This window comes from Adelges cooleyi, unplaced genomic scaffold, assembly GCF_023614345.1.
Source record: "Adelges cooleyi isolate 19-005CV unplaced genomic scaffold, UGA_ACOO_1.1 ACOO_flye_CR_arks_rails_tigmint_CR_PRNA_1, whole genome shotgun sequence".
NCBI classification, from domain to species: Eukaryota; Metazoa; Arthropoda; class Insecta; order Hemiptera; family Adelgidae; genus Adelges; species Adelges cooleyi.
The window spans coordinates 2,300,487-2,325,079 of NW_026095751.1; the positions used below are offsets into that span (position 1 = coordinate 2,300,487).

General features: G+C 31.2%; 2 protein-coding genes across 3 annotated transcripts; both read right to left on the bottom strand.

The window, feature by feature from the left end:
- Positions 1-239: 239 nt before the first annotated feature.
- On the bottom strand, positions 240-8,083 carry LOC126835143 (uncharacterized). 2 transcript variants are annotated; one of them, XM_050567442.1, is made up of 4 exons: positions 4,598-4,655; positions 4,444-4,492; positions 3,901-4,033; positions 240-566 (listed from the first exon to the last, which is right to left on the bottom strand). In XM_050567442.1, exons 2-4 carry the CDS (start codon positions 4,468-4,470, stop codon positions 286-288), a joined length of 441 nt encoding a protein of 146 aa, XP_050423399.1. In that variant the 5' UTR covers positions 4,471-4,492; positions 4,598-4,655; the 3' UTR covers positions 240-285. The 2 variants fall into 2 exon arrangements, with proteins under 2 accessions (XP_050423399.1, XP_050423410.1); XM_050567453.1 differs by lacking the exons at positions 4,444-4,492; positions 4,598-4,655 and adding an exon at positions 8,041-8,083.
- A 3,613-nt stretch (positions 8,084-11,696) lies between these two features.
- LOC126835642 (putative uncharacterized protein DDB_G0286901) lies at positions 11,697-22,064 on the bottom strand. Its single transcript, XM_050568371.1, has 9 exons — positions 21,941-22,064; positions 21,803-21,831; positions 21,462-21,659; positions 21,058-21,198; positions 20,764-20,931; positions 20,423-20,692; positions 13,140-13,307; positions 12,799-13,068; positions 11,697-12,463 (listed from the first exon to the last, which is right to left on the bottom strand). The coding sequence occupies exons 1-9, from the start codon at positions 21,988-21,990 to the stop codon at positions 11,847-11,849; spliced, it is 1,911 nt and encodes a 636-aa protein (XP_050424328.1). The 5' UTR covers positions 21,991-22,064; the 3' UTR covers positions 11,697-11,846.
- Positions 22,065-24,593: the final 2,529 nt, after the last annotated feature.

Below are 24,593 nucleotides of genomic sequence, written 5' to 3' on the forward strand. Positions count from 1 at the left end.
AAAAAAATAAAGAAATTGATCCAACAGAAAATGGAAAACATATTTTGTTTAATTATTTTTAGAAAAAAAATTTCAATAATTTTGCTAAGCTAAGCGTAGGTAATTTGTAATGTACTACTCGGCTAATATCCAGAAAACTAATTAATGATCTATAATATAAATATATATATAAATATTTTTTTAAATTTAATTATAAAACTGCCACAAGGCAACACGCATTTTTAAAACTAGTATAACCGAAAAAACCGGTATTAAATGAGATTTTTTATGGGTCGTGGTTTTCACTCAGTCATCTCCAATTTCTTGAGTTATATGGGCAGACATGTCAGGTAAGGCATATGGCTTGTTTAGAAGTTTTATTTTGGCCACAAACCGCTTGCCACAGTCCCGCATCTTTTTCGTGCACTCAACAAGACCACCAGCCTCTTGCACGGGGTTTTCATCTTCTTCTACGCCTTGTAAAACATTAAAACCTACTTGGTCCTCGCACCAGTCTTCGCTTTTTTCATTTATGATACAAGCATTAGTCGCGAGCAGTAGTTGCATTCTGAGATTTTCTTCGGTTCCTGTAAAATTAGTTTACAAATCATTATGAAATCCATAACCTCAATACTATTCATTTTTTTTATATTACAATAATGATATAGAGCATTTAAATTGCACTATACTTTAAAAACTACATACTTATACACTTATACCCTCTATTCATACTAACACAAATTATATATAAATGTGTTTTCTTTCCACAGATACAGGTTTTTTTAAATATGTAGAAAACGTGTAAATGTGGCGCGATCTAGCGGTTGTTTATTGAACAAAATAACTGATAAATAATTATCTGATAAGATATGAGAGATAAGAGATTAGAGATTAGAAATAAGATATAAGAGATAAAATATTTCTGTTATTTAACGGTACGTTAAAAAAAGTTCTGATTGTTTATTTTTCGGTTATGTTTGCATGGTAACCGATAGTTTTTTGTATAATAATATTTTGATTTGTAATAATTGAAATTTCAGTATATGTGGAATTGGTTTTTTCGTTTGTCAATGATTTGGTAGGTTTCTTTTTTTTTTGGGGGGGGGGAGGGGTGTTGCGTTTGTGCAATATTATTATTGTTGTTACTATTATTATGGTTAAAACCGGTTGTTGTAGTGTTGAGTCCCTCCGCGGACCATGTATTTAAGTAAGCCGTCGTTTTGCTCTGTGCGCATGCCGTAACTGCCCGGTTGTATTTAAAGTACAATAAATCAATTTAACCGTAAGCGAATTTTTTTTTTACAATAAAAGAATTCACAGTCTACCTGTGATGGGTTCAAGATCCCGTAAATTTGGTCCTTCGAACCGGATTATGAACTAGCGTCGATATGGGGTTAATTTGGATAGTACAATTACTAGTGTCGAATAAGTTTATCTAGTTAATTTTGCAATTACGCAATAAAAGGTGTCGTATTTTTATCTCTTTTGTCGAGCGTAAAGTGTTAGTGCTACAAAAGTAAAAGTTTAAAGTATTTCGGAAGTATTACTAATGGGTTATTGAGTTTAATGCGGTTAAGCCCTACGTGCGCGTATAGTGTAAATCTAAATAAAGAGCCAACAATGGATTCATCGATTGCCAGACCTCTCGTGAAAAAAAGTTCTTCAGCCGAGTCTGCAACCACGAAAGAGCATTTTCAAGTCTCGTTGAAGTGCCGAATAAATTTAGATTAGTTGTGGAATTATAATGAAAAAAAACAATTTTACATGGAGCTTCCAGTTACACCATAAGCCAAGGAGATTAAAAAATTATGTACAATCAAGTTTCTGGCTATTATTTTAGTGTTTTCATAAAATCAAGCTTGAAACAATTCGACCTGTTAAACTATTTTGAATTTATTATTTAGTTCTAATTTGAACGTTGAACGTACAACATATCTCTTATCTCTTATTAGATAACAACGTAACGCTTTTTTTGGTAACACTTTTTTCGGTTATGTGCCAGTGCTAATTCCCACCCCTATCATCCACCCTATCTCCCACCCATATCGCTAACCCCTACCCCTACCCCCTATCTTCCACCTCTATCTCCTTCCCCTATCACTCACCACTATCCCCTATCCCTATCTCCCACACTATCCCCTACCCATATCTCCCACCCCTATCCCCTACCCCTATCTTCCACCCTATCTCCCACTCTGTCTCCTACCCCCTATCTTCCACCCTATTTCCCACCTCTATCTCCCACCATATCTCCTAGCCCCTATCTCATATCTCTTATCAGATAACAGCGCAACGCTTTTTTTGACATTTTCATGTCTTAGCTCTGGCACATAACCCTGGCAAATATCCGAAAAAAGCGTTACCATAAAAGCGTTACCAAAATAGCGTAACGAAAAGGCGTAACGAAAAAACGTTACCAAAAAAGAAATGGGGTTGAAGATGAGGTTGGGGGTGGGAGATACGGATGGGGTTGGGGGTGAGAATTAGCCGGTACATAACCGAAAAAAAGTGTTACCAAAAAAACGTTACGCTGTCACGCGCCGCAAGGTAACAAGAACTACGAAGCGACGACGAAAGACAATTATCGGAAAGACCATTTCGGATCCATTTCGAATGTTAATCTGTTACGCTGTTATCTGATATGAGCTAAGAGATATGTTGTACGTTCAACGTTCAAATTAGAACTAAATAATAAATTTAAAATAGTTTAATTCTCTATGTTAAGTTACTTTTGGCCAGATAATAAACACTACAATTTTAGCCAGAAACATGATTGTACATAATTTTTTAATCTCCTTGGCTTATGCTGTAACTGGAAGCTCCATGTAATTTTTTTTTTTTTAATTATAATTCCACAAATAATCTATTTTTATTCGGTACTTCAACGAGACATGAAAATGGTCATTCGTGGTTGCAGACTCGGCTGAAAAACTTTTGGTAACACTTTTTTGGTAACGCTTTTTTCGGTTATGTGCCACAGCTAATCGCAGTTAATATTAGAACGCAAGAGCAGTAGGGCTACACGATCTTATCGCCTCTTAACAGTCCTAGCCCGCGGGTAGGCACAGCTGATAAGCTCCGTTTTCCCAATAATAATAATATATTTTTCTTGGTCTTGTGTCGAATCGGTTTACTCTCCCCTCTCTCGCCATGTCACTAGTTGGGTGCGACGTAAAAAAGCTAACTATGCGCCGCGGTCAATTAAGGGCATCACTGACACGTTTCGGAACATACATACAATCCGAAACGCGGGAAATGGAGCAGATTGAAGAAAGGAGAAAGAAGATTGATAAAACTCGGAATGAATTCCAAAAAGTGCAGGCAACTATAGAATATTTAGAAAAGGATCAAAATAAGTTGTCCGAGGAGTATAGATATCGGGAAGATTTTGAAATCTGTATTTTAAAGTCGTGGCTGAGGCAAAGAGGATTTTGAAAAAGAAGGAACATCAACGTACTGCAGATAAAGGTGAAAATAAATTTAATGGCGGAAGTGGCCAAGCAAACAATATCTGCCCAATGGTGAAGTTAGCGGCGCTAAGTATTCCTACCTTTTCGGGAAAATATGAAGAGCGTGCAACCTTCTACGATATATTTAAGGCATTAATACACGACAATGCAAGACTAAATACAATGCAAAAGTTTAAGTTAGTCGAAATTAGTAAAGTACAATAAATGCAATTTAACCGTAAGCGAAATTTTTTTTACAATAAAAGAATTACAATCCACCTTCGACGGGTTCAAAGTCCCGTACAAGGGGTTCCTCGATAAAACAACATTTTCACTAACAACCCTACACTGGAGAGTTCCTTCAGTCTAATTTGTAACCTTTAAGTCTTAAAACAACGCTAAAAAATTAGAATTGACGAAAAATTGTCTACCCCCTCCTTTCTTGATATTTTTTTATCAAAGTACAACTTACGATGAGGCGGTCTTATGCCCTCGGTAAACAATTCCAACAATTGATGTTCCTTTATGCACTGAATCGCAACATCAAGTGGCGTATCCTTAGTGCTGTCCCGTTCAGCATTGACCAATTGCACTCCTACGAACATCTGTAAAATGCCAAGAATAATGTATTAAATATTCAAAGGTTAAGCTTCATTAAGAACACATTTTTTTATAATATTCTATTTTTTCAACTTTACAATGAGCAGCTTAACTCAATAAATTCATTAATTTTTAATGGAAATTTATTTGCTTACACTCAACAGTGAAATAAAATAGTAAAAACACAATTTTAAGCATATTACAGTTTTTTAAATGCTTTTATAGATATTTTTATTTTTTACACATTCGGATTGAATCAATTATTTGAAAGTGATTCGAATACTTTTAATTATTATAATATGACTGTATACCTGTTACCCCCTACACCCCTTGCCCATTTCGCCCAGTTGTCACTGTTTTGGTTAGGTTTTAAACTCGATGAATTATTCCTATCACGATAATTGAAATAACTTACCAAAATCGAAATCAATATAACCTTCATGATGGTTGTTGACGCGATCACTCTAAAATCATTATATCATGCAAATTAACTAAATTTTATATTTTATAATTATTACAGGACATAGTACACGGATAAGAGTAATGTAAATTCTTCAACTTATGCTTACAAGAGTTATACGTTCTTCTGGTTAAAAATGGGAATAAGTAATGAACAGAAAAGCAACGTCAATGTTTGGTGTAATGGCTGAAATGGACTAGTATGTGGCGTCTTGAAGGTGTGTTATTGACTGAGCGGTGACGTCTTTCTAGTAGACAACAACCGCTCCAGTGTTTGTCGTATGTACCTAACCGACATATTCGCTATGCATATTTATAAACTAAGAATATTATACTCAAGTACGAGTTCGCAGCGTGTATGGTTGAAACAGTAATTTCGTGCACAAACTGTTTGGCTTATTAATCACAAATTAAGCCATTACCATTTGCTGTAAGTAATAAGCCAATAAACGAAGACATATAATTTAGATGTTTTATTACTGATGATACTGATGATACTTTGATGCTTTTCAGCAAGTGATAGTGTCATCAGACAATGAACAAAGTTGCAAAACAACACAAAATTTATTTCACAATCTTTTGTAATCAATTGATTTTACTTACAAAAGTAGATAAGTACTATTTTGTCCATATAAAGAATGTGTTATGTCTGATCCTTGTTTCGTTTTTTCTACTCTTGCTGCCATCACTCGCCTTACGTTAGAAGCCTTACGTTGGTTTCAAACATCCCGTAATTGGTCTGTTAATTATTATTAGAGCAACATCTACCTTTTTGGCAGTTGTTTTATGATTTTACACCAGGGTCACGCAACTTATGAGATATGCTGTTTAGACTATTGGACCTGATTACTATATATTTGATGTCATTAAGTTATAAATAACGTTAGTTAATAACGTATAATATAATGATTTCAGCAAGGTCATTATAATTGGAATGTGCTTCAATCCGAATCGGTAGAAAGTAAAAAAAAAATAAATATCTTTAAAAGCATTTTGAAAACATTTAAATGCTTAAAGTTTAATTTTTTTAATTTTTACAGTTTTCACTAATATTTGAACCCTGAATTATTGTTCTTATACAGGGTGATTTTTTTATCACGAGCCACTCAGTATCTCACTGGGTATAATTAATAATTTAATTATACAAGTCTAAGATGTAAATAATATGAGCTATTAAAGAAACAAAAATAATTGTATGTATTATAAAATTATATGTATTTAAAATATAGTATTAAAAATGTTTTATTAAGTTTTTGTTTTTAGATATGAATAAAGAAAAAAGGGTTATATGCTTGATGCCATATACAAATAAATAAATACATATTTTACATATTTGGCATTTGCCATAAACTATTTGGATTAAAAATTTAATAAAACCGACACACTTAATATATTATGGTATAAACCATTTATCGAGTTGTGATTTAAAAAGTGAATCAACTACAAATTGTAGAACTCTCGATTAAAACTCTCGGTGTCTAAATAAATTCTTCTAAGGCGACTTCCAACGCTTTTACTAAGGCTAAGATTTATTTCGGGTCGTGGTTTTAAATGTGAGTCGACTTCAATTTCTCGAGTAGATAAATCGGAATCTGCAGAATTTTCGAGATCATCAGGTCCGCAAAAATTTTAACACCGCCAGCAGTGTCAGGATCGTTAGCATCATCAGGATCGTTAGCATCATCAGGATCGCTAGCATCGTCAGGATCGTTAGCATCATCAGGATCGTTAGCATCGTCAGGATCGTTAGCATCATCAGGGTCAATGGCTTTAGCTTTATCAGGTATGATTTCATCGTGACCACAAGGTGCGTCAGGTACGACATGTACCTCTTTTACAGTTCTTAATGTGGCCACAAACTTTTCCCCGCAGTCATTCTTTATCGTACTCATGCATTTATCATGACCACCAATATCTTCCATGGGTTTTTTACATGCTTGTATGCCGTAACAAGCATGTAAAGCGACTTTTTTTTTGCAGGACTTTTCATTTATTTTTCTCATGAGCAGAAGATTAGCCTCGATTGTCAAGCTCATTCTGAGATTGGCTTCTGTTCCTATAAAGTTAGTTTACACAAAAAAGGAAATCATTATAAAATCAAGAAACCTAAATACTATTTGTGTTTTATTTGTATTACAGCAATGATATAAAAAATTCAAATTGAATTATAATTAATAAACTTTATACAAAATTAGGCAACCCCACACTACATCAGCTTTCAGTCTAATTTTCAAACTTTTATGTTCTAAAACCACGCTCGAAGAATAAAATTAAAGAACAATTTTTCCGCCCCCTTCCCCTCTAAGTCTAGGTGATGTTTTTTTTACGTTGACAAAATATAACTTACGAAATGATGGTCTTTCATCGTCGGTAAAACATTGTAACAAGCCGTGTTTCGCTATGCAATCAATTGCTTCATCTATTGCTGCAACTCTTTTCAGATATGAATTTTTTTTTAATATTGGTTTTCTTTGTATTGAAAATTGCACTCCAATTATCATCTGAAATCGTTGAACAAAAAAAGTATGTAATATTCAACTTAATTTAAAAAATTACCCAAAAGACTTTTTTATTTTTCATAATATCCTATTTTTTGACATTTTCATGTCTTAGCTCTGGCACAAAACCAAAAAAAACGTTAAAACACGGTGATGGGGTAGGGGGTGGGGATGATGATTGGGGTAAGAGATGTGGGATAGGGGATAAGAGATATGAGAAATGGGGTAAGATATGGGAGTTATGAGATAGGGTGGGAGATAGGGGGTAGGATATAAGAGTAAGAGATAGGGGTAAGAGATAAGAGATATGTTGTACGTCCAACGTTCAAATTAGAACTAAATGATAAACTCAAAACAGTTCAAGGGCCCAAATTCTCTATGAATTGTTTTAAGCCAGATATTAAACACTACAATATTAGCCAGAAACTTGATGTTTTAATATACTAGCTTGTTACTGATTCTTTATGTACTATATCATTATCTATAATTCCACCACTATAAATTTATTAGGTACTTCAACGAGACATGAAAATGCTCTTTCGTGGTTGCAGATTTGTCTGAAAAACTTTTTTTTTTTAACCATTACAACAGGCCTAATTCAATAAATTAATAATCAACCTAATTCGATTAAAAATATATTATACATTACATATTCAAATCGAAATTATACATGTAGTATAGACATTTTTTGCCTATTCAATTGGTCCGCTCAATTAAAATTCATTGCAATTATATACATCTGTGTTAAGAAAATATCTTTTCTATAGCTGTGTGGAATCTACGTACAGAGAACCTACTGAAATGTGAACAGTAAAATCAAATTGTAAAGACTGCAATAAATATAAAATTACAGATTTAGGCATGTTATTGTTTTCGAAATGCTTTTATAGATTTTTATATTTTTACTTTCTACTGATTCGTATAGATACACTTAATTGAAAGCGATTTAATTACTCTAGTCACCTTCCCTGTCCTAATATGCCCCGTTCCCACTGTATTGGTTAGGTTTTTTCTTGCACCTGATGAATTCATATTGCGATAGTAAAATAACTTACCAAAATCGAAATCAATACAACCTTCATAATGCTTGTTAACGCGACCACTCTGAAATCGTTATATCATACAATTAACTAAACGTTTTTTTTTATAATTACAGGACATAAAGTATAACAATAATTTTTGTCTTTGCGTTTAGTCTTTGAAATTATATTACAGTGAATGATATATGTACGATAAAATCAAATAAACGATACTACATGTTATTTACACAAAAAGGTTGATCGTATTTTATTCGAAATACGTTGAAGAAATAGAGAATATTTTTTTAATGAATTTATACAGTTATTCATTTTTCTTTTAACGTCGATAAGAATAAAGATATTTACCGAGGTACGTGCCGTCTGGAAGGTGTTACCGGTGTCTTATTGATTGAGCGGTGACGTCTTTGTAGTAGGCGAAAATCCACTGCAGCGTATATCCTATCTACATTCGACATGTTTGCTATGCGACGTTGTAGACTTGCTGCTTTTCACCGGTCACACATCAGTTTCTTGCACCATAAATCGCCTCCTTTCATTGTAACTGAACTTGAGACTCAGATAAACTAAACATACAGGGTGATCCAACTAACGTAAGACACTCATTTTCTCGGAAAATATGAATATTTTGAAAAAAATAATTGTCCTATTCTTTTAGGCATAAGTTTTACTAAATTTTTCAACGCTTCGAACATTTTTACTTCCATCCCTTATACGATAAAAAGAGTCTAAGTTCACATTTTCTAACGGAAACACATGTTTTTAATTCCATAAGTTTGTAGGCAAACAATTTTAAAATATATTATCGTTTAGCTATTAGTTTTGTGATAGTTTAGTTGACCAACGATTTATATTTACAGATTACCGACTTTTCTAACACACCGTCATGACAGGTAGGCTGACAGACCTATATTGTCAGCGGCTAACGAATGGCTATTTAAACACAACAATCAAAAACCGTGGTACAAGTAGGTTGATAACTGCTGCTATGATGATAATACATAATATTATTATCAATAATCTAGTTTTCATATTTTTCTACTATCTATGTTCTACATTCAACAAGTAACAGCACAGTACACCGGATTAATATTATGGTATTATGAAAATTATAATTTTTATAGGTAGTAAACGATAGCTTTAAAATCTGTCTTACAATCTCATAAGTGCATACATTGAGTGGACAAGTGTCGCAAAGCGTTACTATTATTTGTTTAGTTATGTTTAATTTATTCAAAATATGTTCTGTGCTCAAATAATTATTGTTTTACACTAAATAAGGAATTGTGGATTTAATTTGCTTACTATTTTAATTCTACAGTAAATATTTAAAATGTTGCCTATTTTACATTTATAACTAACTTTTTTTTTTTTATATAAACAACTTTATTAATAAAATAATGCAATAAAGTGGACTGTGTTTAAATGATTAAGTTGTCTAAAGACTAGATATTTGTAAACAGTGTTTAAAGAACTTACAACAAAATCACAGTTAAGTTTGTAATTGTATTAATTATCGACTTGATTTAAATCGGTAATTCCAAACAATGATACTCAAACTTCAGAAATAAAGTTAGGGTTTGTGTCACGCAAACATTAAATGATCAGAACTGGTCTTTTTTATTTTATTATTAACTATTAAATTAAATAGTTTATATGTTTCTAAACCTTTCATTAGTACTTACTAATTATAATTATAACTTATAAGATATATAATGTTAAAATAATAGTGATTCTAAAGCCTCTATAATAAAATATGTCTGTTTCAAAGAGTTCAAATTGAAAAGTTAATTCTTTTACAGTTGAAACCGCTTATTTTGATTTTATATTCAGTATTTTCTTATTTTATTATTTTCTTCACTATTAAATATCTAGAAAATTTAAAGCTTAAGGGGACTCCATACAGCCCATTTTTAAGGAGTTTTGTATAGGCAATATTTAAGAAAAAATTGGCTTAAATAATTTTCGACTATTTCAAGGAAACCGATTATCTACTACAAACTCTGAAATCTCATTCCCTACGGTGTACATAAAGAGATCAACTTTGAAAACAAAGACATACAAAAAAAAACCATTATACGAGCTGCCGTTATTAATGGACAATCTTTCATTTGAAAATCAACATTATCATCTATTTGCTTGTTTAGTCTATGTAACTCAAGAGAACTCCCATCAGTTTTTAACCGTACTCTAGATAGTCTATGGAATACAATTATTGCTCAATGGCGCATCATTGTGTAATATCACAAATGCGTTGTTACCAAAGTTAATATAGATAGTATTATAGTGATGGGTATGAACACTGCACCCCTTCAATCGGATGGATCTTCTATTTCCTACAATACCAACTGGATTCCCACGTTTACCGGTCGAAATCATTCGGTAGACATCCTCCAACAAAAAATGACCAGAGCTTAGGGAGAAATAAAAAAAATCTTGTTGGTAACGGTTTTCAAAAAGCCAAAAAATAAAAATTAAACCCCTTTTGTGGCCATATCTATGATCCATTGTTTCAAAAAAAAAACAACTGTCTTCTGCAATGCACACAGAATAAGTATAATTTTTTTTATATCAATTCTACTGCTAAAACCAAAATCAATATCATGTTTGGACGACCTGTGGTTAATATTAACAAATTAATAGTATACTTTTCACTTATAAACTTATTAATAGTACACTTAAGGAGTTTTAGTTTACTCCTTTTTTCCGAGGCTCTGATTTTTCTTCTGCTAATAAATTTACAAACAAATTTAAAAAATTCAGTTTACATTTGTTTTTTTTGTTTTTAGTGTTACACAATATATTAACCAAGAACCTGTGATGTGCCCTTCATATTTGCGTTCATAATAATATTAAACTCACTACATTAATTTTATGGTGATGTATTACATGTTATGAATATTCAATGTTACATGTTAAATGAAGAATTAAAAATATTAAAAACGTTTTAAAATATTTTGAGTCTATAACAATTATAATTATAACATAATATCATAATCAGATTTTAATTTGCACTACAATTTTTTTTTAATGTACAATATAGTATATATGAAAGCTTTTTTTTTATTATTATCAGAAAATATATTTTTATTAAGTACAAGAAGTAAATGCGATGAACGTTGTACACATGACATTAAGCAATTATCGTTAAGGAATGACCCCTATCAGTATCAGCCGTCTAGGAATTAATTACTTTTATAGGAACTTATTTTAGAAGGTATCTGGGCCATCTACTATAAAGTCTTTTGGTAGCATTTTCAGGTTTGGAGATCTAGGATAGTTGTTTTATTAGAGGATTAGAGTGGGAGCTTGGATTTAGATGAAAATTTTAGTAAAGAGAATTTGCTAACTGATTGAGTGTTGGTACGTTTGGGTCTATGTAGATTTTGTAAATGAGAGTTAGAGAGGTGATTAGCAAAAATGTTAGATTTTTCAGAGTCGGAAATAGCCCAAGAGTTATCCGCTTTGCGTAACGTAGGAGAAGGATTTTTGTGACCAAAGTAGGGATCTTGTTGCAATCCATAAAGATACATTTTTGGTAGTTAGTGCTTTAACTTTGTAAGAACTATAAGAGCCGTTTTTATGTTTTTGGATAGCTTTTCTTAGTTTGTTGCTTATTTGGTTAAGGTTATAGCTTTGTCACTGGGATATTTATACAATAATAAAAGCTTAAAGAATCAATTATACTTTTTACTGTTTCAAAACTACAAATAGCCGTTGTAATATTATTTAACTTGTTAACTATTGAGGTTGTTTTTTGCTTATTTCGAATTCACAATACAATTTCTTCTTAACTTAATATTCCAATTCCACCAATTAACGTATTAATTGCCAACCGTTATTCCGTTCGGACCCATTTCTATACCATTTGGTCCGCCGATTTTCATTCTGCCGTTACCCATTTGTACGCCATTTGGTCCGCCGACGTTCATTCCGCCGTTACCCATTTGTACTCCATTTGCACCGCCGACTTTCATTCCACCGCTACCCATTCGTACGCCATTTGCACCGCCAACTATCATTCCACCGTTACCCATTCGTACGCCATTTGGACCGCCGACTATCATTCCACCGTTACCCATTTGTACGCCATTTGCACCGCCGACTATCATTCCACCGTTACCCATAGCTACATTCCCCATTCCTGTTGGACGTTTTCTGCCATTATAGTTGTTTCCGAATGATGCACCTCCAATATGAGATATATTATTTCCAGTATTAATATTCCCCATATTATTGAGTCCAGAATTAATATTCCCCTTATTATTGAGTCCAGAGTTAATATTCCCCATATTATTGAGTCCAGCATTCCATGGACGATTTCTGCCATTAAAGTTGGTTCGGTAAATATTTCCAGAATTAATATTCCCCATATTATTATTTCCCACATTTGTCATAAAATTGTTGTTTTGATAATTGGGTTTATTTCTTGACTTATTACCTTAAGTATAAAATATAAATTGTAATTAGTTTCAGTAATTTCAAACATTTTATAAACAATTTTTTGTTTAATGTGTTCTATTATTTTTAATCAATCCTAACCCAAGTGGAAAAATAAAATCTCTTTTCTCTTATCACTTATCTCGTATCATTTATATCTTATCTCTTATCACTTAACTTAAAGCAAAAGTGTAACGCGAAAATTGTGACATTACATTTCTTTTGTCCAGCCCAATAACACATTATCAATTAAAATGTGGCTGGATAGTAGATACTCGGCCTATGCTAGATTTTTTTTTAAAACCTTTAAAAAACCACAATTTTGTTTTCAATTACCTAAGTTTGTAAAGCCTTGGCCAATCCGACTATCTTCGTCTTCGTCGTAAACTGTGTGTGAAAAACTATCTCCTAAAACTACTATTCTTCCGCATCCTTGTATTCCGTCGAACACTGCTTGACTTACTCCGTTGACCTTAAGTACACCTTTACCGTATTCGATCACTGCTTCTTCGTTTGCTTTAAGTCCTGGGACTTTTTTACCGTTGATCAACATTGCACCATTTATAAAGTTAATGTTAACACCACCTTGGTTATAAGTTGCATAACCTGAAAATGTATGAAACTTGTTAGTTAATAATATGTGAACGTTCGACCCCAAGGCTAAATATTAGACCTACCTGTATTGTTACTGTTATTAAAAGTCATCGATTTAGGAGCGTTAGAATGGGACGAGGGCAATCCATTATCACCGTTATATTTAACTCTTTTGCCCGGCGTTCTTGTCACTTTTTTACCGTTGACCATGAGTCCACCTTCGCTCGAGTCTACGTTCAGGTTCTGATTTCCTAATATATTAATTGATTAATGGTGCTATAAGGAGCGACGAAGGCGGTCCGTCGATCAAGATTAATAGATCACGAAAGAAACCAAACGAAAAGCCTAAAACGATTATGGTTCACAATTTGACTCACTGCTATTGCGCCAGTCATTAAATGACGCTGGTTTTGATTGTATTTGATTTGGTCTGATTCGCTGGTTTCCATACGGACGTTTAGTGTTTTCTTGGTTTCTAACGTCTTGGTTATTTTGCTGACTTGGATTATACTGGTTATCTAGAAAATTACAAATACCTATGACCATGTTTTACTTGGATAAAATTGAATACAACAATAGAATTTATTATAGCATCCCGTATGGTTGTGGATATCCTAAAATAATATATAGGTGAGAGTAGTTAATGTTCATATAAAACGAATAATTTGTGAATTTGGTTCGTTTAAAAAAATTGTGTTTACCAGCCTAAATAAAACATTTATGTTAAAATCAATTTTTACAACTAACTGAGCTTTTTTTTTATAATAATGTCCACATACTCTGAATTCCGAATTTTCCATTAAGATTATTTTCTTGCGGTATCATCTTAGTATTTCCTGTACCGCGTTTGTTGTTAGGTTTATTTGGCTTTACACCGCGTTCTTTACTTTCCTCACTTGACGAGTGAATTGATATATTGTCAATTACTGTATTTTCACCCACCTTTTTAGCGTTCAATTTATTGTTACGTATACCGTCTAAAATTATGGAGAAAATTGTATACATATAGGTAAGTGTATTATGTGTAACGGTAGCAACTAAATTGATTTAAATAAATTCATTTTATTTATATTTATAACTATTTTTTTTTTAATCATTTAATATATATAAAAGTTATTACCATTTCCCAGTGCAGCTTTGTCGGCATTTCTGAAAAAGAAAAGAGGTTAATTTTCGTTCAATCAAATTAATCGCAGCTTTAAATTGAAACAAAAATGGGTTCATTATATTTTTATAACAGATTATTCGATACACTTACACTATGTTTGTTGCCAGACATACCGAAAATATTAAATAAAAGCTCAACATTTTTTCGGTTATTTTCAAGTATTTGCCGGTTAAAAGTGTTTAAGTACTGTGTTCAAGAAAGAGCTGGGTTAATATATAAAACATAATATGAAAATGCACAGTGTGAGGAACAATTATATAATAGCAATTAAATTTATAAGTTGTGGCACAAGTGTTTTTCTGCATTGCAGTTTCGTGTAATTATTAGATCCTTTTTATTACTTTTTCGCTTAAAAAAAAGGTTTTTTTATTTGTTGTAGTCTTTAGTCGCCATTGTTTTTGCATTGTTCCTATCGAGTAAATTTGTCTGTTAGCAAAAAAATAATTTTTGCATTAAAATTCATATTATTCTTGTTAGAAATAAGACCGAAATGCTTTTAGCAAAAAAAATGTTTCACGAGGAATAATTTAGCTACACTCTTTAAAGTGTGTCCAACATATGTTTTTCTACAGTTGTGTCCTATCCAATAGACATGTATTAAAAAAAAACGTTCCGCAATTTATTGTTTATGTTTTAAATTTTAGATAAAATAAACTATACCTATTGCAGTTTTATTTGTATACACTTTTCTAGTAGTTTAAATAATTTGACCAGTAAAAGAACAATAGCAAATCACCTTTTCACAACTTAAAATTATGGCGCTCTATAATTTTGTGGTTTTTTGTAACATAAATTGGGGCCGATCAAGTCATACTCGTTTGCAATCATGTGATACTATTGTGTTCACATCAAACGACGTTTAAATATTAATAACAATAACAATAATATACTAAACTGGACATGATTTATTTATCATGTCTGTTTTACTAAACTGGATGGTGTTTAACCAAATTATGAGATCCTATTATAATGACTTGTATGGCACGTGTCGTGCCGTGACCTGATGCTGTCACGTTTAGTCTGTACTATGTTCGATACAGGATGGTCTACTTAACAAGGACACCACTCGGTCCATTTGTTAAGGAGTAAAGTATTGGCTCAGTATTTAGAACTGCTTTCGCTTAATTTAAAAAAAAAATAGCAAATATACCATTATTGTAAGTTACCTTTTCTTTGATATTGCTATGTTTAGGGTAGATTCTGAATGGTCGTTGAATATTTCTTATTTGAACATAAAAGGTAAGGTATATATTTAAAAAAAACAATAAACAGAGAATGTTTGCATGTACTGAAATATTGATTTGCAACATATAAAATTTTATTCTTTTTTCTTATTGAACTAGATAATATATAATATTAGTAATCATGAGTTATGGCATTTTTCAATATTGACCGACTTGGATGAAATGATTATCTGAAAATCGGTTAGTATATAATTATTATTGTTATTGTATAGTTAGTACAGTTCAATATTAGGGCTAGGAAGTATATTATACTCTGTACACTATGCATTTAAAATATTTGTTCATAATATTTTTAAATATTGTTTTGAAGAAAAACTTCAAGACTTAGTTACTTTTTAATCTCATAAAGTTAAAGACTAGTCATAACCAAAAAGTCTATGCCAAAATAATTATAATATACAATATTTTTTTTTTTTTTTTTAATTTTAAATAATAAAATAAAAATTTCTTAAAAAAATTACCTATAAAACAAAATAAGTATACAATTTTTTTTGGTTTTTCATCTGATAATATGAATTTATGTTATACAAAAATTCTCTATTCTTCTAAAAAAAAAAAAAAATTGGTTATATATTTGTTATTTCATTTATTGGAACTTTCAGAAAAAAATATATATTTTTAAAAATATGCATAAGTATAAAAAAAAACCAACACATTATGCTAAAACAAACTATTGAGTTTGGATTTATTGAATTCAAATTTTTTATAAAGTTTCTTTAACCATCCAGTAAAAACATGCAAGTTCACAAACTTCTGGTTCCTAATTAATTTCCTTAAATATTTTTTAACTGTGTGACATTTTTTGTTAATAGTATAATATATGTTGGAAAAAACTTAACATTCGGAGGTACGTTTAAACGATGAAATGAAATAACGTTGGGATTTTTTTCTATGAAAGGTATTACATATTATATTTTAACAGCTTGCGTACCCAATACCAAGGGATACATTCTTATGTCTCGTTCTGCGGAGCACCGTCCGTTTCTTTTTTTCCGCATCGATTCCAATGCCTTGATACCATTCGAATTATTTTTGGTTGCTAACCCAAAGTAAACATTTGGTTTGTTACAATGGTAACCACGGTACTCGAATGGTAGGTGATGATTAATTTTATGTTGTGGCCAAAAGTTTTTTAATAATTGTCTTTAATCAGTTTATTGGCAAAACATTCACGTGCCTAGTAATTCATTAACAATTCATTTAAGTTTGTTCGTTGTGAAAACAACACATAATTTAAACAATTTTACATCCCCTCCCCAACCTCATTCCCACCCACATCCTTAAACCACCCCCAGCCCCGACCCCATTTCCACCCCATCCCACATCTCTTACCCCCTATCTCTCACCCCCTATATCCTTCCGTTATCTCTTATCTCTCTTATCACATAAATCAGCCTTTATTTTTCGTTATGATAACCGGTGTCGGTATCGATTTTTTCCGGTTGTGTTCCAAAATAAAAATCATATCTCTTATCGCTTTCCCTTATCTCTTAACTCTCTTATCTAAACAGATAAATCATCTGTCATTTTTCGTTATGATAAGCGATGTCGTTATGATAACATAACACTTACAAAGTCACATATTGAATTAGTAATTTGTATAAGCAATGACCGTTTTTGAATCAATGCCAATTGATTGTAATTTCTGACATGTCATATAGTATTTTTTCAACTATTTCACCCCAAAAACAGCCATTAAAGCAGAGTGTAAGTTATTTAACTTAGGTAGTAACCATTTTAGATTCACACCTTGTACTAGGCTTTACAGTTTTATCATTTTTGATACTAGACAAAGTTAAACTTTTTTTTTTTCATTTAAATTTTTATTAAGGCTTGCACTTTTGGATCAGCGCGATTTTACATAACCTTCTTCATGAGAACATATAAAATATATTGATAAGTGTTCAAATAAAACGTCTTTGACAAAAATGTTATAAAAAATGATTACCAATAGTATAGCAGTTAGTAGTTAGAAATTAGAATATTGTATTTTGATTTATCAATTGTAGATAACGGATGCAACAAAATAGATATCAAAACCATAAAACCATATTTCTTTTACAAGTCATTTGAATAGGTATCAACATTGTTCACTGTTTTCATTACTAATAAATGTCAAACAAATATAAAAAGTTCGGCTTACGTTTTGTTTTTTTGTTTTTAGTAATACAAAATATATTAACCAAGAACCTGTGATGTACCCTTCTCATTTGCGTTCATAATATGATTAAACACACTACAATAATTTTATGGTGATGTATTAAATGTTACAGCTTGTAATGATGTCGGTATTATAATCGTTAACTAATAAAAATTTAACAAATTAAAAACGTTTTAAAATATTTTGCAAATATATAAAATATATAACAATTGTAGATCATATTTTATCATAATCATTTTTTAATTTGAATTACAACATAGTATAATATAGTATATATGAAAACCTTTTTTTAAAATTATTATCAGAAAATATATTTACAGTGAGTACAGTAAGTAAATGTGATGAACGTTGTACACATGGCATTAAGCAATTACCGGCAGGGAAAGACATTCATTAGTATCCCCCGTCTCTGAATTTATTAATTTATTGGGAAATTATTTTAGAAGGTCTCTGGGCCATCTACTTTTAAGTCTTCTGGTAGCGTTTTCAGGTTTGAAGATATAGGATAGTTGCTTTATTAGAGGCTTAGAGTGGGAACTTGGATTAAAATGGAAATTTGAGTATAAAAAATTTGCTAACTGGTTGAGTATTGTTACATTTAGGTCTTTATGTAGGTTTTTGTAAAAAAGAGTTAGAGAGGTGATTAGCGAGAATGTTAGATTTTTCAGAGTCAACGATAGCCCAAGAGTTATCCGCTTTGCAAAACGGAGGAGAAGGATTTTTGTGTCCAAGAAGGGATTTTGTTGCTATCCATAAAGATACATTTTTGGTAGTTAGTGCTTTAACTTTGTAAGAATTATAAGAGCCGGTTTTATGTTTTTTAATAGCTTTTCTTAGTTTGTTGCTTATTTGGTTAAGGTTATAGCTTTGTCACTGGGATATTTATACAATAATAAAAGCTTAAAGAATCAAATATACTTTTTACTGTTTCAAAACTACAAATAGCCGTTGTAATATTATTTAACTTTCTAACTATTGAGGTTGTGTTTTGCTTATTTTGGATTCTGAATACAATTTCTTCTTAAACTAATATTCTATTTCCACCAGTTACGCCATTTGGTCCGCCGACGTTCATTCCGCCGTTACCCATTTGTACTCCATTTGCACCGCCGACTTTCATTCCACCGCTACCCATTCGTACGCCATTTGCACCGCCAACTATCATTCCACCGTTACCCATTCGTACGCCATTTGGACCGCCGACTATCATTCCACCGTTACCCATTTGTACGCCATTTGCACCGCCGACTATCATTCCACCGTTACCCATAGCTACATTCCCCATTCCTGTTGGACGTTTTCTGCCATTATAGTTGTTTCCGAATGATGCACCTCCAATATGAGATATATTATTTCCAGTATTAATATTCCCCATATTATTGAGTCCAGAATTAATATTCCCCATATTATTGAGTCCAGAATTAATATTCCCCATATTATTGAGTCCAGCATTCCATGGACGATTTCTGCCATTAAAGTTGGTTCGGTAAATATTTCCAGAATTAATATTCCCCACATTATTATTTCCCACATTTGTCATAAAATTGTTGTTTTGATAATTGGGTTTGTTTCTTGACTTATTACCTAAAGTATAAAATATAAATTGTAATTAGTTTCAGTAATTTCAAACATTTTATAAACAATTTTTTGTTTAATGTGTTCTATTATTTTTAATCAATCCTAACCCACGTGGAAAAAAAAATCTCTAATCTCTTATAATTTATAACTTATAATTTATATATTATCATTTATATCTTATCATGTATCTCCTATCACTTATCTCTTATATCAAAACAAAAGTGTAACGTAAAAATGGTGACATTACATTTCTTTTGTCCAGCCCAATAACACATTATTAATTAAAATGTGGCTGGATAGTAGATACTTGGCCTATGCTAGATTTTTTTTTAATACATTTAAAAAACCACAATTTTGTTTTCAATTACCTAAGTTTGTAAAGCCTTGGCCAATCCGACTATCTTCCTCTTCGTCGTAAACTGTGTGTGAAAAATTATCTCCTAAAACTATCATTCTTCCGCTTCCTTGTATTCCGTCGAACATTGCTTGTCTTACTCCGTTGACCTTAAGTAGACCTTTACCGTATTCGATCACTGCTTCTTCGTTTGCTTTAAGTCCTGGGACTTTTTTACCGTTGATCAACATTGCACCATTTATAAAGTTAATGTTAACACCACCTTGGTTATAAGTTGCATAACCTGAAAATGTATGAAACTTGTTAGTTAATAATATGTGATCGTTCGACCCCAAGGTCAAATATTAGACCTACCTGTATTGTTACTGTTATTAAACGTCATCGATTTGGAAGCGTTGGACTGGGACGAGGGCAATCCATTATCGCCGTTATATTTAACTCTTTTGCCTGGCATTCTTGTCACTTTTTTACCGTTGACTATGAGTCCATCATCGCTCGAGTCTACGTTCAGGTTCTGAAATCCTAATGGATTAACGGATTAATGGTGTTATAAGGAGCGACGAAAGCGATGTACAATGTGATCCGTCGATCAAGATTAATAGATCACGGAAGAAACGATTTCTTGTTTAATGTGTTATAGTATTTTACAACAATCCTAACCCACGTGGAAAAATAAAATCTCTTTCCTCTTATCACTTATCTCAAAGCAAAAGTGTAACGTGAAAATGGCGACATTAAATTTCTTCTATTCGGCCCAATATTACATTACCAATTAAAATTTGGGTGGATAGTAGATACTCGGCCTATGCTAGCAATTTTTTTTAATACCTTTAAAAAACCACAATTTTGTTTTCAATTACCTAAGTTTGTATAGCCTTGGCCAATCCGACTATCTTCGTCTTCGTCGTAAACTGTGTGTGAAAAACTATCTCCTAAAACTATCATTTTACCGCTTCCTTGTATTCCGTCGAACATTGCTTGACTTACTCCGTCGACCTTAAGTACACCTTTACCGTATTCGATCACTGCTTCTTCGTTTGCTTTAAGTCCTGGGACTTTTTTACCGTTGATCAACATTGCACCATTTATAAAGTTAATGTTAACACCACCTTGGTTATAAGTTGCATAACCTGAAAATGTATGAAACTTGTTAGTTAATAATATGTGGTAATTCGACCCCAAGGCTAAATATTAGACCTACCTGTATTGTTACTGTTATTAAAGGTCATCGATTTAGGAGCGTTAGACTGGGACGAGGGCAATCCATTATCACCGTTATATTTAACTCTTTTGCCCGGCGTTCTTGTCACTTTTTTACCGTTGACCATGAGTCCACCATCGCTCGAGTCTACGTTCAGGTTCTGATTTCCTAATAGATTAATTGATTAATGGTGCTATAAGGAGCGACGAAGGCGGTCCGTCGATCAAGATTAATAGATCACGAAAGAAACCAAACGAAAAGCCTAAAACGATTATGGTTCACAATTTGACTCACTGCTATTGCGCCAGTCATTAAATGACGCTGGTTTTGATTGTATTTGATTTGGTCTGATTCGCTGGTTTCCATACGGACGTTTAGTGTTTTCTTGGTTTCTAACATCTTGGTTGTTTTGCCAACCTGGACCATACCGGTTATCTAGAAAATTACAAATACCTTATGACCATGTTTTACTTGGATAAAATTGAATACAACAATAGAATTTATTATAGCATCCCTTATGGTTGTGGATATCCTAAAATAATATATAAGTGAGAGTAGTTAATGTTCATATAAAACGAATAATTTGTGAATTTGGTTCGTTTAAAAAAAATGTGTTTACTAGCCCAAATAAAACATCTATGTTAAAACCAATTTTTACAACTAACTGAGCTTTTTTTTTTATAATAATGTCCACATACTCTGAATTCCGAATTTTCCATTAAGATTATTTTCTTGCGGTATTGTCTTAGTGTTTTCTGTACCGCGTTTGTTGTTAGGTTTATTTGGCTTTACACCGCGTTCTTTACTTTCCTCACTTGACGAGTGAATTGATATATTGTCAATTACTGTATTTTCACCCACCTTTTTAGCGTTCAATTTATTGTTACGTATACCGTCTAAAATTATGGAGAAAAATGTATACATATAGGTAAGTGTATTATGTGTAACGGTAGCAACTCAATTGATTTAAATAAATTTCATTTTATTTATAATTATAACTAGTTTTTTTTAATCATTAAATATATATAAAAGTTATTACCATTTCCCAGTGCAGCTTTGTCGGCATTTCTGAAAAAGAAAAAAGGTTAATTTTCGTTCAATCAAATTAATCGCAGCTTTAAATTGAAACAAAAATGGGTTGAGTATATTTTTATAACAGATTATTCGATACACTTACACTATGTATGTTGCTAGACATACCGAAAATATTAAATAAAAGCTCAACATTTTGTCGGTTTTATTTTCAAATATTTGCCGGTAAAAAGTGTTTAAGTACTGTGTTCAAGAAAGAGCTGGGTTAATATATAAAACATAATATGAAAATGCACAGTGTGAGGAACAATTATATAATAGCAATTAAATTTATAAGTTGTGGCACAAGTGTTTTTTTGCATTGCAGTTTCGTGTAATTATTAGATCCTTTTTATTACTTTTTCGCTGACAAAAAAAAAGGTATATTTATTTTTTTTGTAGTCTTTAGTCGCCATTGTAATTTGCATTGTTCCTATCGAGTAAATTTGTTTGTTAGAAAAAAAAAATTTTAGCATTAAAATTCATATTATTCTTTTGTTAGAAATAAATTTAATAACCGATAGTTTTACCAAAAAAAAAATGGTCTAAGTTGAAATTAGTTTTTTTTCCTTTAGACCGAAATGCTTATAGCAAAAAAAAAGTTTAACGATGAATAATTTAGATACACTCTTTAAAGTGTGTCCAACATATGTTTTTCCACAGTTGTGTCCTATCCAATAGACATGTAATAAAAATAAACGTCCCACAATTTATTGTTTATGTTTTAAATTTTAGATAAAATAAACTATGCCTACTGCAGTTTTACTTGTATACATTTTTTTAGTAATTTAAATAATTGGACCTGTAAAAGAACAATAGCAAATCATCTTTTCACAATTTAAAATTATGGCGCTCTATAATTTTGTTGTTTTTTGTAACACAAATTGAGTCCGATCAAGTCATACTCGTTTGCGGTCATGTGATACTATTGTGTTCACATCAAACGACGATTTGTAAGTTAGGTACTTTTTCTTTGATATTGTTATGTTTAGGGTAGATTTTAAATGGTCGTTGAATATTTCCTTATTAGAACATATCAGATTACGCATATATTTAAAAAAAAAACAATAAACAGAGAATGTTTGTATGTACTGAAATATTTATTTGCTACATATGAAATTTTACTCTATTTTTTTATTGAACTACATAATATATTACATTAGTAGTCATAAGTCATGGCATTTTTCAATATTGACCGTTTTGAATGAAACAATTATCTGAAAATCGGTTTGTATATAATTACTATTGTTATTGTATAGTTATATATTAGGCCTAGGAAGTATACAATACTCTGTACACTATGCATTTAAAATATTTGTTCATTATACTTTTAAATATTATTTTTAAGTAAAACTTCAAAAGTTAGTAAGTTTTTTATCACATAAAGTTAAAGACTAGTCATAACCAAAAAGTCTATGTCAAAATAATTATAATATACAATTTTTTTTTGGTTTTTCATCTGATAATATTAGTTTATGTTATACAATAATGTTCTATTCTTCTAAAAAAAAAAAAAATTGGTTATATGTTTATTATTTTATCTATTGGTACTTAGGGAAAAAAAAAATATTTATTAAAAAATATGCGTTAGTATAAAAAAACCCAACATATACTAAAACAAACTATTGGGTTTGGATTCTTTAAATTGTAATTCAAATTTTTCATATAGCTTTTTTTTAGTTATCCAGTAAAAACATGCAATTTCACAAACTTCTGGGTCCTAATTAATTTCCTAAAATATTTTTTAACTGAGTGACATTTTTTGTCAATAGTATACATTATGTTGGAAAAAAATTATTATTTAGAGGTACGTTTGAACGATGAAATGAAATAACGTTGAAAAAAGTAAACATACCTTTTATTTCCTTATTTTAGTACCCAATTTTAGAATTCATTTCTTTGGTCGTCGATTTGTTTTCTTATAAAGGGCGCGATTGGGTCGATGAAAGCATTATTTCCCTTCTTGACCTATCTGACAACGTCTGTGTTCAAGGATTTCTTTTCGATGCCCATTTGCAATTTTTGGAATGAAAGAAGATGTCTCCTCATTAGTACAAGAAGATAAATATGGAAATCGTGGCAATACCGATACAACAAAAGGGTGTTTTAAAAATAACAAAAATCTAAATATATAATATAAAATTAGTTTTTACACACACACACATTAGTATTCCGCTTAAATATATTTATTTTAGTACTTGAGGGTATAGATCTAACTTATTAAGTTCTAACTTCAAAACTCATTTAACCGTGAAGAAGTAAACTTTTTCAACTTTAACCCCCCCTAAAGTAACAACTAGATGAAATTTGTGATTTATAGAGTTACTACTCGAAGGAATTGTTCTAGTATTAAAAAGTTACAGTGTATACAGACACAAAAAAAGTCCACATCATAGAAAAACCAATACCTTCTTCGCTTTGCATCAAAGCTAAAAATAAATTAAAATTGCCTTTGGATTTCGGATTTGTTAAAATATAGCCAAAGTTAAGCGGTTTTTTTTTCAATTTCCATCAAAATATTTTACTTGTGTACAAATCTTGATATTTTAATAGTATTAATAAGATTTTTAATTGTCTCAAATTGGGATTACAGTTACTTGCAGTTCTGCACTTTGTATTTTTAGTATTGCCAAATTACACTCCAATTACCATCTGAAATACATCTACGGTAAACAATAATGTATTTAATATATACAATTTTAATTTTAAAAAACTACTATAAATAGAGAATATTTTTTCATGATTTTATACTGTTTTTC